The 15,190-nt window shown below is 39.6% G+C and overlaps 5 protein-coding genes across 5 annotated transcripts in view; 4 read left to right on the top strand and 1 right to left on the bottom strand.

Moving 5' to 3' along the window:
- Positions 1-152: 152 nt before the first annotated feature.
- LOC108038490 (WD repeat-containing protein 75) lies at positions 153-8,965 on the bottom strand. Its single transcript, XM_017115306.1, has 7 exons — positions 8,716-8,965; positions 8,269-8,655; positions 6,689-7,343; positions 6,446-6,624; positions 5,215-6,389; positions 4,776-5,146; positions 153-625 (listed from the first exon to the last, which is right to left on the bottom strand). The coding sequence occupies exons 1-7, from the start codon at positions 8,805-8,807 to the stop codon at positions 260-262; spliced, it is 3,225 nt and encodes a 1,074-aa protein (XP_016970795.1). The 5' UTR covers positions 8,808-8,965; the 3' UTR covers positions 153-259.
- Positions 2,317-4,528, top strand: LOC108038492. Its single transcript, XM_017115308.2, has 2 exons — positions 2,317-2,689; positions 4,175-4,528. Exons 1-2 carry the CDS (start codon positions 2,600-2,602, stop codon positions 4,316-4,318), a joined length of 234 nt encoding a protein of 77 aa, XP_016970797.1. The 5' UTR covers positions 2,317-2,599; the 3' UTR covers positions 4,319-4,528.
- A 375-nt stretch (positions 8,966-9,340) lies between the features above and the next one.
- LOC108038496 (malectin-B) lies at positions 9,341-10,959 on the top strand. The gene has a single exon (XM_017115313.2). It carries the CDS (start codon positions 9,520-9,522, stop codon positions 10,558-10,560), a length of 1,041 nt encoding a protein of 346 aa, XP_016970802.1. The 5' UTR covers positions 9,341-9,519; the 3' UTR covers positions 10,561-10,959.
- A 681-nt stretch (positions 10,960-11,640) lies between these two features.
- LOC123037752 lies at positions 11,641-11,827 on the top strand. Its single transcript, XM_044460058.1, has one exon. The coding sequence runs from the start codon at positions 11,683-11,685 to the stop codon at positions 11,809-11,811; it is 129 nt and encodes a 42-aa protein (XP_044315993.1). The 5' UTR covers positions 11,641-11,682; the 3' UTR covers positions 11,812-11,827.
- Positions 11,828-11,952: 125 nt separating this feature from the next.
- The window catches only part of LOC108038482 (sodium/hydrogen exchanger 3), a 34,588-nt gene continuing 31,350 nt past the window's right edge, over positions 11,953-15,190 (top strand). The window contains exon 1 of the mRNA XM_017115270.2: positions 11,953-12,060. The gene's annotated coding sequence lies outside the window, so the exon portion shown is untranslated. The remainder of the gene's footprint in view (positions 12,061-15,190) is intronic.

Here is a 15,190-nt window from a genome sequence, read left to right as displayed (position 1 = left end):
GGATAGGAACCAAATAAATACTATGATTTTATGAATTCACTCTGTTGGTAAGTATTGGCTCAAAGTATACAAATTTAATAGTGACTTTTTGATGCTGCTTAATATTAAAAATTTCAAAATATGTACTATTCCAAAGGAATGACGAAACGACGTTAAGAAAAAAACTTCTTTATTGTATGTTAACTTGTTTTATCTCTGTATTATACAAAAATATAAGAGTTTTTAATTTTTTAAGAACAACTAATAGATTTGTTTACATTCATAACCTCAGTTTGGTTCTTAGCGCCGTGATGATCTTTAATCGATCATCCAACGCCTGCTGGTCAGTTTCGCCTCCGGGTAGCAGATCCTCCAACTTTTCATTATGCTCCAAAAGCGTTTTCCTAGTGTCCAATGTGCTCCTCGTCACGTCGCCTTCTTCCAGCTCCCCCTCCTCCTGCTCATCATCACTGTGCCCGTGCGACAATCCATTGCCATTGACGGGGCCTCCATTGGTCAGTGGGGCATCTTCTCCGGCTTTCGAAGAGTGCCTCGAGGCTGAGTCCGCCGGTGTCAGCAGCGATTTGACGAATTCGTTACAAATCAGGCTCATGGCGGGCATCGTGTGGGCGGAAAGATTGACAAACTGTAATACAGAAGTAAAACAATAATTGGCATTGACCTTGCTGAAGTTCAAAAACTGTGTTAATGGTGGCTGTGTTGACCGTTTTTAAGGTGCATAAATAGGAAGACTTAAAGAAATTTTTGTTAATGGTAAAGTATCTAACAAAGCTAAATTAGCACTATCCTTAAACTGAAAACTAAAAGATTAGATCACAAAAAAATAACTAAATATAAGAAAAGTAATTTAATGATGATTTTGAAAAAAACTACATCGTCTAGAATAGCAATCAAAAGAAAGTCTAAAGTAAGATTTATAATTATGATGGCTATTTTGACATTTTTTTTTTGTATAGTGCAATAAAATATTACTAAAAACTTATAAATCTAGCTTTAAAAAAGCTAAAAGCCCCAACACTTGGGGCGTCTGTAGTTAATATTATTTTGATTTTTTTGGGTGTCGAGATTGCGGTTCAAGTTCAGCACTGGACAATGGTAATCACATGATTTTTTTTCGGTTTTCTGTTTTGTCATTGTGGAGCGTCTTTTAAATGCGCCGAGTGATGTGTGTCTATTAACCTTCGCGCATGCGCTTGCCGCCTGTGGATATTGTTGATCCAATTTTATGCAAACTAAACTGTATGAGCAAAAACAATCCAAGTGCAAACATGTCTGTCAATTCGTTAAGTGGCAAGTTGCAAAATATTATTGTTTTTCTCAGGAAAAGGCACTCACTGATGACTCAAACTGATTCAGTGGCGATAACACAGAAGTCAGAATTGAGTTCATTTTCAGTAACTGACTAAAACTAGTATAAATCGTCGAAAATATAGTAATTGCAAAAGTAATTAAGGCAAACATTGCACATAGCAACAAAGCCGGAAAATTTACAACGTAAATTGGCTGAACATAATCGAATATTATTGGGGAAAACTAAAGTGTCACAAGCACGCAATGGAAAATGCTCGCTACACGCATAAACAATAAATTGAGGGGACAATGGTGTTGGCGGACAAAGGAGGGTGGACTTCCATTTATGGCACAGTGGTATAAAATATCTAAAGCTGACAAGGATAAAGAAAACGTACAAAAAAAAAATTTCGGAGAATGAAAGCTTAAAAAAAACATTACTTATATTTCAAATTAGGTTGTGGTGTTATACCAACTCAATTAAATTGGTAAAAAATTATAAAATTAAGTTAAAAAATAAATGTTTTTCTTTTAAATCACCCTAAATTTTGAAGAACATATAAATTATTTATATATTTGTAATATTATTATTTTTCACTACCAAGATAAAAGGTTATACAATTATTTTGATGATTTCCATTTTAAATAGAATTTCACAAACGGGGAATACATTAAAGCGTTTTTTTTTTATAAAGTCTAACTCTACGTCATGCATTTCTTTTTCGCTTCTGCCAATAAGGAATATATTATTATAGGAAAAGGACTTCAAACAAGTGTTATAAAAGATATTTTGTTTTTAGCACGATTTTTAGCTCCCTTTCCCACTGTACAGCGGTGCGGTTGCACCAGCCCTCGTTGCCCGTTCACAATGGGCACTGGCAAGTGCACAAGTCATTGGAGCAAAGAGCACAAAAGAGCGAACTCTACCCACAATAATAACAAAACGAAGCCGAAGCTCGTGCCGAAGTGGGATTCCGGAGCCGAAGTCCGGAGCTGCGAGTATAAATTGCCGAGAGCCGCGGCGACAGCTCAACACTTTACCGTTGTGTTCCGCAGCAACAACCGTTAGCCGGAAAGAAGAGAGCCGGAAGCGCGAGCCGCTAAAGTTTACGGAAATAAAGGCGGACAAAAGTTCATCCTCTCCTGCAACTGACAAAGTGTCAAAATCCAGATTAAACGATTTACGAGCGAATCAAACCAAACAAAACCAATTAAGCAACATTTTGAACGGTGCAGAGTGCAGTGAAAGGCGTATAACTCCAAAAACACCTCCTTCTTACCCGCATCCCCGGATACGGAAAATTGGAAAATGTGGCCCAACTTTGTTGCCGTCTTTTCCCTGCTGTGCCTTGCATTCTTTGCTTGGGCAAAAGCTGGACCTGTGCCAATTGTGAATGAGGTGAGTGGATGACAGGGGGCAAATGGGGCATTGGAGCATGTGGCATGCAGCAAGCGAAAAGGGAGTACAGCAGGGGGCACGAATTTGGGGCAATGACTTCACTCGCATTCCAAAAAAAATGGCTGCCAGCTGCAATATGCAGGAAGTGCAAACTCGCTAATTAAAAGTGGGCGTTAAGAATCGCGAGAAAAATAAAGTGCACTCTTAATTAAAAGATTGCTTTTGAATTAAAAACAACGGGGGAAGAAAACTCATAAAAGTATATATAGGAAGCGTTACAAAACCCATGCAAATTATACATAACACCTACCACATATTTTGAAAGCAAAAAGTATGCAAAACAATATTTTCTCATTAATTATCTAAATTTCATACTATTCTATTTGCCTTTAAAACCATTGAGTCGGATAGCAAGATAATGTTCGAAATCTATAATTCTATTCTAGTATCAACTGACAAAAATAATTTTAATATTTATTAAATAATATTTTCCTGTAGAAGATGAAAGATAAATGTAAAGTTACCTTTTTGGAAATAAAGCTGTTATCTAATGAGCGGACAAGTTATTCCTACATAATTTCAAAAGATTAGTTTCTTTTACCACGGTATACAATTAAATCAGGAAAATAACAAACTTTGTTTGTCGCACACGTTTGTGGCGTGTGTTGTTAATCTTTACAACTAAATATAGCAAAGCAAAGCAAATGCTTCATTCCGAAGATCAGCCTGATTTCCTATTGGCGGCAGTCGTTTATATAATATTCCATATGGATCCTATCCCTTATCAATTGCCGTAAAGACTTGACCCTTGATAGAATAAACAAAGCAATTAATTAATTATGAAAATGGCAACTGATTACTGGAATGATCTTTGGAAAGGAATACCCCCAAATTGGAGGAGTCAAGTTCAGCTGATTATCTCCCTGAACAATATTTTCGGCATCTGATCGTCTCACATGTGTAAGGTAATCATGTGATAACACATATCAAGCTCGATCAATTTCATCAAGAGCAGACCTATCCCAAAATTCCAAACCACCAGATTCTACACCTCAGAGTTCAGTTGCTAGGCTGCTACAACTCACATGATTTACACAAGTTCTAAGCAAAGGCACAATTGAAAGGCGGGTCCAAAAATAAATCAGTCTTTGAGAAAACAGCATTATAAATCTCAATGGAAATTATTCAAATTGAGTTGAACGCCAGTTGGGCGCAGACAGAAAACACAAAAAGCATGACAACTAAAACACAAAAGTGACAAAATATGGTGACGACTGATGCCAAAAGGAACCGACGTAAGAATCTTTCAAAATCGTGTACAATTTTATATATCTTGAACTTTTAACTCCTTAGGTAGGCATATAATATTTCCTTAAATATATTGATAATATAGCTTTGCTGTGGCCCAAGACTCAAGAAATTTTTAAATAAAATTTTGACTCATGTAGTTTAATAACTAGAATCCTATTATAATCCTATTTTCAGCACCAACAACTGATGCCCAAAGTCCCTCAATGGCATTGCCTGCGCTACTTCAAGCATGATGTCCTGATGATGCGACGTTGCCGGCATTTGCGAGTCCCTACGGCGCCGCGTCTGGGGGATGTTCTTAAGCGAAAGAAGAAATAGTATTCGGCCCACAGACAATCATCGTCAATACTCAAAACGACTGAGCAACAAGATCAATTAAAAACATTTTTAAAGGATTTCTAAACCAGACCAAAGCTAAATCAAAAATATACAACCATTTACTATAGAATTTCTGACCTAATATTAAGTCTAACCAATTGTACTTCATAGCTTTATAAGAATTCAATAAAACAAATTTTATATACGAAATTGCATGATACTAATTTCTTTTATGTAAATTAAATAACGAAAAGTTGGTTAATGAATTAAAAAGACAAGTGTAATGAAAAAAATTTACAAATAAATATTAATGATGATAATATTAAAAAAAGTTGGTGCTAATTTAAGGCTTATTTCCATGCAGAAAATATTGTTAAAAAATAAATACAGATGATACAAATCGGTAACAGATGTTAAAAAAGTAAATAAAATAAATCATAAAACAAATAAAGCTTACCGCATCGACAGCACTGTGATGTCCTCGTCCAACGATTAAAGGGCCACTCTTCTCCAGGGACTCACCGGGCTGCTGCTGCTGCTTGGTCACATGGATGCCGAATGTCGCGTACCTCAGCAGATTTTCCGTCTCAGCGTTCTGAGCTAATGTGATCGGAGCGGGTGCATCATCCGATGGACTCTGACCCGGTGGCGCCAAGTACGCAATCTTCTGCGAATGGGTGAGCATCAGCAGCGTGGACTGCGCCTGCCAGTCCACATTGATGGAGCTCTGCTTGGGTTGTCTCCTGGGCAACCATGCCAAACCATGGGTCTTGGGCAGATTACTTCGCTGATACAAGGGCAGCGGTACATTCGGTTGGAACACGTGCACTAAAGGTTTAAAAATAATCCAAATAATTAACGTGTCAATGGTTAATGGAAAATCTGAACATGCTTACACTCATCATTTTTGGTAATGACAGCTATTAGATTGGTGAGCGGATCAAAGGCCAGCTGACGGACGGATAATTTCAAACCCGCCTGCAGTCGCAACGTCAGTAAGTTCCAAATGAGAACCCTTGATTCCGTGCAGACTGCCACCAGATGAGCCTGATCCCCGGCTCCAAATTGCACTTGCGAAATTTGCGCCAATCCCTGCAGCGGAGCTGCCTCTGCGGGTATTCTTTTTACTTTTTGCTTGGCTTTGCTGCTCTCATCCAGCTTGGATTTATTTTTCGTATCCTTTTTCGGTTTAGTGCTCTCATCGAGCTTGAGAACGCTGAACAGGGACATCACATCCTGCGGCACCAGGTCCTCGAAGCTCTTCCGCCGCTTGTTCAAATGACTAAGTCGCTGTTTGGCTTTGTAACGATGTCTCGTGTGCAGGCGATGCAGTCGAGCATCCAGTTTACGAAGCCTCAACCTCGTTGTTTGTGGAATCAGTTCTCTTTGCTGAAGATGCTCCATCAAGCGATTTCGATGGGGATGGGAAACTTGGCATTCAACACCAAAGCGACGCAGCAGTTGCAATTTCTGATGCAAGCCTAGTTCGGGCATTTTCATTATGTACCTAAATACCGCTTCCTTGCTGGCACTCTCCGGCTGATTCACGAGCTTTGCTTTGGAAGGAGGACCCACTATTAACTCCTTGGCCTGGTTAACTAACTTCTCATCATTGCTATTCACCAGGGTCTTTAGCAGAGCCCACAATTGCTGCCTTTGCTGGGTAAGTTCTTTCCTAGCTCCATTCAAAGGCGTCTGGGCCAATCTCAGCTGTGCTTTGGATATTACACCATCTAAGCCGGGAGGACAGCTCAGTGTTTGAAGGGGCAGCCGCGGATTCCTCGCATCATACAGCGCCAAAATATTTCCGTAGCCCACGGCTAACAGGGAACCATCCTGCGAGAAGCATAGGGAACCAATCGGCAGATTTCGGTAGCTTGTCTGCGCCAAGCAACTCCACATTTTTCCCCGCTTATAGATGTTTTCGGACTCTGTGAGACCCCACACCTTAATAACGTTGTCCTCGCCAGCAGTTGCACAGCGCAAACTGTCCACCTGGAACTGATTGGAGAAGATAATGTCTTTAAAACCGTCTTCGTGAGGAAGATCAATCTCCGTGTTTAGAATGTAACTAGAAAAAGACTTAAATTAATTTAAAAAGTTGGGAATAAATAAGGTTAAGCTTACCTCTGCAACTTTTCATTGTACTGCCAGAATTTGAGACGCACTTCGACAAAGTTCTCCAGATCATTGTGTACCTCTCCAGTGGCCATCCAATTGATATTAAAGGCAGCTCGAGTAATACGAGTATTGTAGATAATGCGATCTACCTCCTCACTATGATAATTATGGTCCACCACGCGAAGCTAAAAGGTAATATTAATCTCAATTGAACAAACCGTTAATTCCAGGAATTTAATAGAGACTCACATTATACAACATACTCTTGGTGTAAGCCGAAAAGAACTGCAAATGTCCTGATCTGCCATTCAGCACTAGCGTATTGGTCCTTGGATTCAATCGTAGGCCCATAGGAAACTTGCTCCTGCCCGTCTTATCCTTGGTCTCGTATGTAAAATGCTGGACAGTGGACTTTATTATGCTGTTGCTGCCACTCACCAACTGAATTGCGTTGTCCTCTGTGCAAACCAGGACATTCTCATTGTCATTGCTGACGACAATGTGCCGAATTACACTGGACATATTGGGCAGATACTTCCGTTTCTCCGGTGTGGCCAAAGGCCATTTCACCAGGACCGTCTCATGTCCGCCACTATATATGCTCACGCCCGAGGGCGAAAAGGCTAGGCTTGTCACCTCCATGTGATGCCAATGGAAAAGCGTGTTGGTCATCGTTTCTTGCTCCTCAAACTCCCGCCACACAAAAATCTTGCCTTCGGTATCGGCAGTTGCAGCTACCATTTCGCAGGGACTCATCCGGACACAGGTGACTGTATGTTGCCTGGCGCTTTTGTAGCGACAGAAGTTCCACGTAACATAGTTCACAAAGTAAATGTAGAATCCCTGAGCCAGGACTATATATTTAAAGTGACCCTTTCCGACGTCCACGAGGGGAGTACGAACTCTGTAAAAATTTAAGGTATATTAGAGAGGGATTTTAAGCTTTAAAGGTGTAAATAACTTTAAAATAACCTTAACATAACATTGATTTAAATATTTTGACAGTATCAAACTCATACCTTTTAATTTGGAAGTTAAAGTTAGTCAGGAACAGGTGCTTTACATAGTTAAACTACCATATCAAACCCATTTTGGTCATTTCAAATTATGGAAAACTACTACATTCTTTTTCTAAGAATATCGCAAAACCATTGCTTATTATTTTTTCTCAGAGAAATTTAAATTCACATTTTTATATGAAACTTTAAGACTCAATATTTTACAAGAATCTAATAATTTTTGGAGATGTTATTTAAAAACAAGAAAGAACGCTATAGTCGGGTGCCCCGACTATCAGATACCCGTTACTCAGGTAAAGGGAGTGCGAGGGAGATGGAGATAGAAACTTTGATCACGCATAACTTTTTAACGAATGGTCCGATTTGAAAAATTTCTTCTACATTTCGATAGGTATTGATAAACACAATAAAACTGCATTTTTACTTTTCCGAAATATTTAAATGTATCGTATATAAGCGATTGTGGGCGTTAAAGGGGGCGTGGCACCTTTTTGAAACAAACTTGCGCTGCGTAGGAACTCCTAGAATCTGCATGCAAAATGCCAATCTTCTAGCTTTTATAGTTTCCGAGATCTCAGCGTTCATACGGACAGACAGACAGACAGACAGACGGACAGACAGACGGACAGACGGACAGACGGACAGACGGACATGGCTATATCGACTCGGCTAGTGACCCTGATCAAGAATATATATACTTTATAGGGTCGGAAACGCTTCCTTCTAGCTGTTACATACTTTTGCACGAATACAATATACCCTTTTACTCTACGAGTAACGGGTATAAAGATACCTGAGATGGGAACTCACTTTAGCTTGAGGCCGCAGTTGATGTCAACCTTTTCACCCGTACTTGTATTGACCACAAAATAGTTGACCTGTTCACCGCTCTTCTTCTTTGTGGTTACAAAGGCGCAGGCTGTGTCGCCACCTTTATAAAGATTCATCAGGTGGCAGGTTAAAATAGTGGGTTCACCAGAACCCAGCTTCAAGGATACGGTTTTCTTGAGTACACCCGCCCGCCAATTCCATTGGACCAGCTCCCCGGTACTCGTACATCCAATCAAGAGTTCCGGTTTCTTCAGGTCCAATTCCAAGCTGATCAATGGAGCCGTAGCATCGTCCAGAACCCGGGTTAGTTCACCCGTACTGGTGGCGTACACCTGAACATTTGTCAGGCATCGCACAAACATGAACCTGGCAGACATGAATCGGGGTTACATATATAGTACCATATAGTATCAGTGGAGTACTAACCTTCCATCGGGCGAGAAGACGGGCGCATGTTCCACGATGTTGCCGCCAGCCAGATACTGCAGCTCCAATCGGTCCTCGTCGTCGAAATACATGCCTGTTCTGTTGCCGGGTCGGTGCTCTGGTACTTCTCAGTGCTGCGGCACTGTCTGCGGAAGTGATTTTCGCTTAATTTACGCGTTTTAAACCACTTTTTGTGCGCTATTTTCGCATTAAATTCAATCACATCAATGCACGTGTAGGGAAGTGTGACCAGCTGCTAGGCGCCAAAATAATATGTTGAATGAAATATACTAAAATTTAGCAGTTAATGCTGAAATTTTGCAATATAATGTTCCACAGTAATAATTTTAAGAGAATATTTATTTATACTGTTTTGTTAATTTATTTTGGTTCCTAAATTAAATTATAATTTTTTACCAGCTATATAATTTTTGAAATTTATGTATATTTAGTAATAAATACTTTTGTAATAAGGGGGTATTGTAAATCCGATTGAGTTCCTGAGATTTTAACTAACCGTTTTTCTAATTAATGCTTTTTCATAATTAAAATAACAAAAACACCAAAGGTCGAGAATACCAACTCCAAAGAACAGTTTCCTGGTTCACTGGTTCCTTCAGTTGAGAGCCCATCGCTGCAGCCCTGGTATAAAGGCTGCTCTGTATAGAAATAAATTTGTTGATGGATTTATTCCGGCCCCAACAGCGTACTAAAACCACTTCAGCTAGTTAAGCGGAGGGACTTGACCAGTACAAAAACCGGAACACTCACAGCCAAAAAATAGGGCCCTCAAAGCGGGGTAAAATGAAAAGTGAACTCCGGAGCAAAACAAAAACTGCTGACATGTGCAACGTAGCATGGAAAAAGAGGATTTTCTGGGACTACTTGCGGGCAAGTGGTCGAAGGACCTGGATGCCTCTGCTACTGGTCCTTATCCTCATCGGTAGCTCCTCAGCCGCTGAACCCCTTAAAGTTATATACGCCGTAAACGCTGGCGGAGATGAGCACACGGATCTAAATGGCGTCCAATACGATGCGGATCCTTTGAAAGGCATTGGAATCGCTTCGGACTACGGCAAGCACCTGCTGATGATTGGCCGGGTGCAGGAACAGGACGAAGTGCTCTACAGGACTGAACGCTATCACACCACCACTTTCGGCTACGATTTACCCAGCGATGGCGATGGAGATTACGCCTTGATAATGAAATTCTGCGAGGTTTACTTCGATGCGCCGCAGAAGAAGGTATTTGACGTGCTCCTCAACCGGAAGCACACGGTGGTTCGGCAGCTGGACATCTACAACCAGGTCGGGAGGGGCTCGGCCCACGACGAGATCGTGTACTTCAAGATCAACAATGGTCGATTAAACTACGAGGGCGAGGTATCCGATGTGCGGAATGGACGGCTACGACTGGATTTTATCAAGGGAGCCTTGGATAATCCCAAGATCAATGCCTTTGCCTTGCTCAAAGGAGATGTCTCCCAATTGCCGCGGCTGCATGGCACCGAGGCGAGTGAAAAGATCAAGCCGGAGGTCAAGCAGAATGCGGAACAGAAGCCAGGTCATCAGGTGGAGAGGGTGGTGCGCAACCAGCGGGAAGATATCGATGAGGACGACGAAGATCTGGACGACGAGGAGTTTGAGGAGGAATTGCCTGACCAGCAGCACACCGATCAGCTAAGCAGTGATCAGCCATCTCAGCAATCGGCGGACTCCAAGCGATCGTATAGCGGGCCACGTCAGCCCAATCCGTACTCCATGGATGACTCCTCCATTTTGCTGCCGGTTTTCATTGCCATTGGGGCCTTTATACCGCTGCTGTTCTGCCTCTGCAAGCTGTGATCCCAATCCGTTGCCCACTCAACGATTTCGGCCTGCGTTGATTTCCTGCTTTGTGATTTTGTGATTTTGATAAAAGACTTAATTGTATACTTATCGTTTAGTTCGTACGTTAGGCATACCCTAGAGATCGATTCCCTAGATCCCAAGACGCACAGCTCTCTCTCTATCGCCCTGTACTTTCCATATTTGATAAGCCTTTTTTCGTGTTCCTTTGGTTAACCACTGCCGTCACAGGCACGGGTACTTAATCGTTGAGTCACTTTATTTATATTCCTGGACTTTTGATTGCTTGACTCGGGGAATGTGCGCACAAATTGTAAGCGGTTCGCGGGACAGTTTTGCTTGGAAACTGTTAATTTTGAATGAAACTAAATAAAATAAACTTTGTTTGTTATTGAACAAAATGTTTGTGATTATTTTTGTAGTGACCTTTTACTGACTCATTCCACATCTTAGAAAATATTTGGGACTGGCCCAGATTAGGCTGAAAGCTTGACTTACCCCACTGATAACCTTCCCCTGCCGAAAATCTTTGAATTTTTAAGAAACATGTCTTCTTGAATGAACATACGACTTTAAACCAGGTCTGATCAGAAAAAAAAAACGTTTGTATTTTGATTTAGATAATTTGGGAGCTGTAAAATCGAAGGGGTAAAGTATTCTACAGACAGTTTTAAGCAAATCTGTCGAAGAAACTAGTGGACTTAAATTATGTTGTTTAATTTAGTTAAATTGAATTCGTTAAATCACGGGTCCAATTTAAATGCAATTAAAATGCATATATATACGTATATTTATAAATGTTTCAGAACATAAGTACCTACCTTAGCTTATTTTTAACATAAACGAAAGTCAGTAGATTGGTAATTTAAAAAAAACTGCAATTATCCGAATGCATTTACAACACTGCTGGAATATGGACCAAAATATATATACCTAGCAGCATCAGGCTGACAACAGAGTTTTTTTCGGTGCAACAACTAGTTCATAACCGATAGCCCGTCTATCGAACGGCAATCGGAAAGTGGGTCACCTCTAGCGGATGTCCTGCTGGGGCTGGAAAAGCTGGCGTCGTGAGGAAAATTCAGTCATCAGCGCGTGTCCATCGAATCGGCAGTGAAAATGTGCCAGCGGCGGTTCTTCAACAGCAAGTACACCAGTTTCCACAAGAATCACATCAAGTTGTTTGCCGTTTACATGAAAACGGCGAATTTGATGCAAAACTCAAATGTGCTGAAGCGTTCGCTGTAAGCGCCGCTGCCCCTGCCGCGGACAACGTCGCAACCGCCGCCTCCCCTCCCCCTGCAGAAAAATTAATATAAAATTAAGACCGGGCTGTGTGTGTTAGTGTATTTCAAATAGTGCTAATCGTAAACGAAATCCTTAAAGTTTTAATGCAAAATTAGAAATGTCTAAAGAAAAAACCGAAAAGCTGGTAAAAATCCTTGATAAGATATATAACGATTACAATTCAATTTAGGCGTGTCTATCAAAATAACGGTAAGTTTCATTCTGTCTTACATAATAATTGGTAAATCTGATTTAGGCGCTATTGATTGATAACCAATTGCATAATAAGGGAGCCACAAGTTCAGTATAATGTTTACCGACTTTTCGTCTGTCCTTTTCGTCAGAATTTGACTTTGCCAAAAGCCATAAATCCCTTGTGAAAAAAAACATTCTGTCATCAGGTGCAGGAAAAAAGTACCACTCTTTCGCGCTCTCGCTCTCCCGCTCCGTTACCGTTACTCTCTTACAAAAAATCGGCAAACAGATGTTTTTTGACTCTCCTTTGCGCATGTAACGGTAACGGCCTACGCTAAACAAAAACAAATTGTCTATGCCGACGCCATTTTTACGTCACAGTTGATGCAGGAGCTCATAACAATAACAAAAACAATAGCAACTGCATCCAGCTCTAAAAAGCAGGCAACGTTTTCTTGCATTGTCGGTTTGCTGGTGTGTGTAGTAGGAGTTTTACATAATACAAAAAAGCCGCAAGCGCATTGTTTATTATTGTTGCATCTGAAGTGTGAGAATTTTGATCCATCTTTTGAGCATAGGAGTAAGATCAATTATCTGAACTTTCCCATTTTAAAGTCAATAAAATTGTATTTTATTAGCAATATTGGAGTAAATATATAGATTTTTATATAAACTTTTACTTTAAAAGAATGTAATACTTAATCAAAGTTTCACTGTAGACTTGGAAATAAAATAAATTTGATCTTTATGTTCCTACCAATTTTAACTTTTCTGACTTCTCAAAAATATTGGTCTTCAACTATTGGCTAAACATCTTACTATTAAGGATCCAAACTTTTTCTTAAGACATTTTTAACAGGGTTCTTAAATACTCGATAATTTTTACAATAGTAAAACAACCCACTTATACATCTATGATTCAATGGTTCTTAGCTCAAATTCTGTGCTTATCAGCTATTTTTTTATTGTTTTGTTATTTATTTGAAATATAATTTTTTGACTGTCGCTTACGAGAAAAAGGTTTATAAGTACAATACAATAACTTATTAGTTATAAAAGTACCAAACTTAAGTGCTTTTTACCCTGACAAATAGATTTCACTGTAGTTCGCATTATTAGGTTTTTGGCTCGGATTTCACTGCGGCAAAGCCATAACTATTGTCGGTTTGTCACGCCCCAAAAAAGTGGGAGCTTGGTTGGGTCTTTTCTTGATTTACTGTACTGCTGCGTAGCTGTGTCATTTGTCCTTCGTCCATGGTCATTGCAAATGTGTTATATGTAATAAAATTGTTGTATTTCGTTTCCCATGGTCCTTAATCTGTCTGATGAGCGGAGGAGCTGTCTGATTTGCTATTTCGGTTCGTCCTGCGGCGTGTCCTTGCGCAATGCCTGGGACTTACATAATAGCCGGTGGCGGTGGCGCGAAAGCTTAGGGGGGTTGCTGGGCGTTATTATTATTATTGCTATGTTTTCCAGCTGAAAGTTTAGCCCCACACACGCACTCAAAATTCGGGTCTAATGAAGTTGAAGTGGGACTACGGACTACTATCTATAGCTCTTCAGAGAGAAACTTTTGGGAAAACTTTGATGGTTTTGCGTTTACAGGCTTTTGTTTGTTTGCAAATGACTTTGGGGATTGCCTTTATGTGTTATCAAAGCCTTCGTTTTTTAATATTCAAATTAAACCATGTATTTTTGTTATTATTTCAGTATTAACATTTATAAAATGAGCAAATGACTACAAAATGATTATTGTTTTAATAACTTTCTGTACATACACTTGATGGAATGAATCAAGACAAAGTTTATTTCCCACGCTTCTCAGCTCAAAATTTCACAATTTTCCAGATCCACTAATAATTTATTATGCAAAGAAAAACTACATTCCCATAAAAGTGACTTTAATAATTTATAAGCAAAGAAATTGAATTTCCATCGTAAATACAAAATTCCATATTATGACCCAGCTTCCCATCCAATTATTATTTATTGCTGAATATTCTAATCGGAATTATTTTGCCATTGTCAGCTCTGGAAATCATTAGCAATATTGCGTCATACACTGGGAGAAACGTTGGAATAAACTACTTAATTTTGCGTGAAGAAAAATTAAAACCTGACTCATTTGAATGTTCCTGCTTCTGAAAGGTGTAAAATATTTTATTTCATATAAAATCCATTGATCCAAAATCGCTTGTTTATTAAATAATTTATCGTTTCATAACAATAAACTCTTTAACCGAAATATTATTTGGGAATTATAACCATTACGGTTCCTGATAAATATAAAATTTCGGATACAAAATGGATCAAAACCTAATTTGTTGAGTAATTAATAACCTAAACGCTATCAGATTTTGTCTAGGCAAGGTTTAGTAGTTTTTTTAGCTGTGCAAACGTGGCCCTGTCTGTGATTTAAGTGTGTTAAAATGTACGTTCTTGATTCATAAAATCGTCTTTAGGGATATCCAATCAAGGCAGCAAACGACGCCATTTCGCAAAATGAACCCTGTCCTTAGGATTCAATTACGTGCACTTAGCTGCAGTCGTTCAAGTACAAGGATAATGTGTACGCCACAGTCTCTGTTTCGTTTTTCAGACTAAAGATAAAATGGCACCCACGCGCCATCAGCTGCCAAGTTTGGATCGATATTATGGAAATGCCACGATATGAAATGTTTGCACTGAAAGTTCTGCACACACTCACTTCCTTCGTGCCCTTTGCAATTATTAAGGAATTACAATCGTGTTGTTATCCTTGCACAGAGGACTCTGTCCGCAGTCCTGTTATACCATCTAAAAAAAACAATTTACATTGCGGTTCTTCTGGCCATTTGCGGTAGCCTTCATTGTCCTGCGCTCTCTCAAATATTCATTTCAATTAACTGCACAAAAGTGGGTAAGAATGCAAGTAAATTGCTTACGATGTCCGTTTGAATTTAAGTATGTCCCTTAATTGACGTTTTTCTATGTAAGTACAATGGATAAACAGGTCCTGTGGATCTGGAATGGTTTTGGTTTGTTAAAGCAGAGGCTCAAAAGCTTACCTAAACATGATTTACAATATAAATATTGAACAGTTTTGTTGAAAACATGTTTCGCACTGAAGCTTTAAATAATCTTTAGCGTGCGAATTAATGATTGA

The sequence above is a fragment of the Drosophila rhopaloa genome, unplaced genomic scaffold (genome assembly GCF_018152115.1).
Source record: "Drosophila rhopaloa isolate 14029-0021.01 unplaced genomic scaffold, ASM1815211v1 contig_2, whole genome shotgun sequence".
Lineage (NCBI taxonomy): Eukaryota > Metazoa > Arthropoda > Insecta > Diptera > Drosophilidae > Drosophila > Drosophila rhopaloa.
Note: the sequence above shows the minus strand (reverse complement) of the source record. Positions and strands in the feature narration are given on the sequence as shown.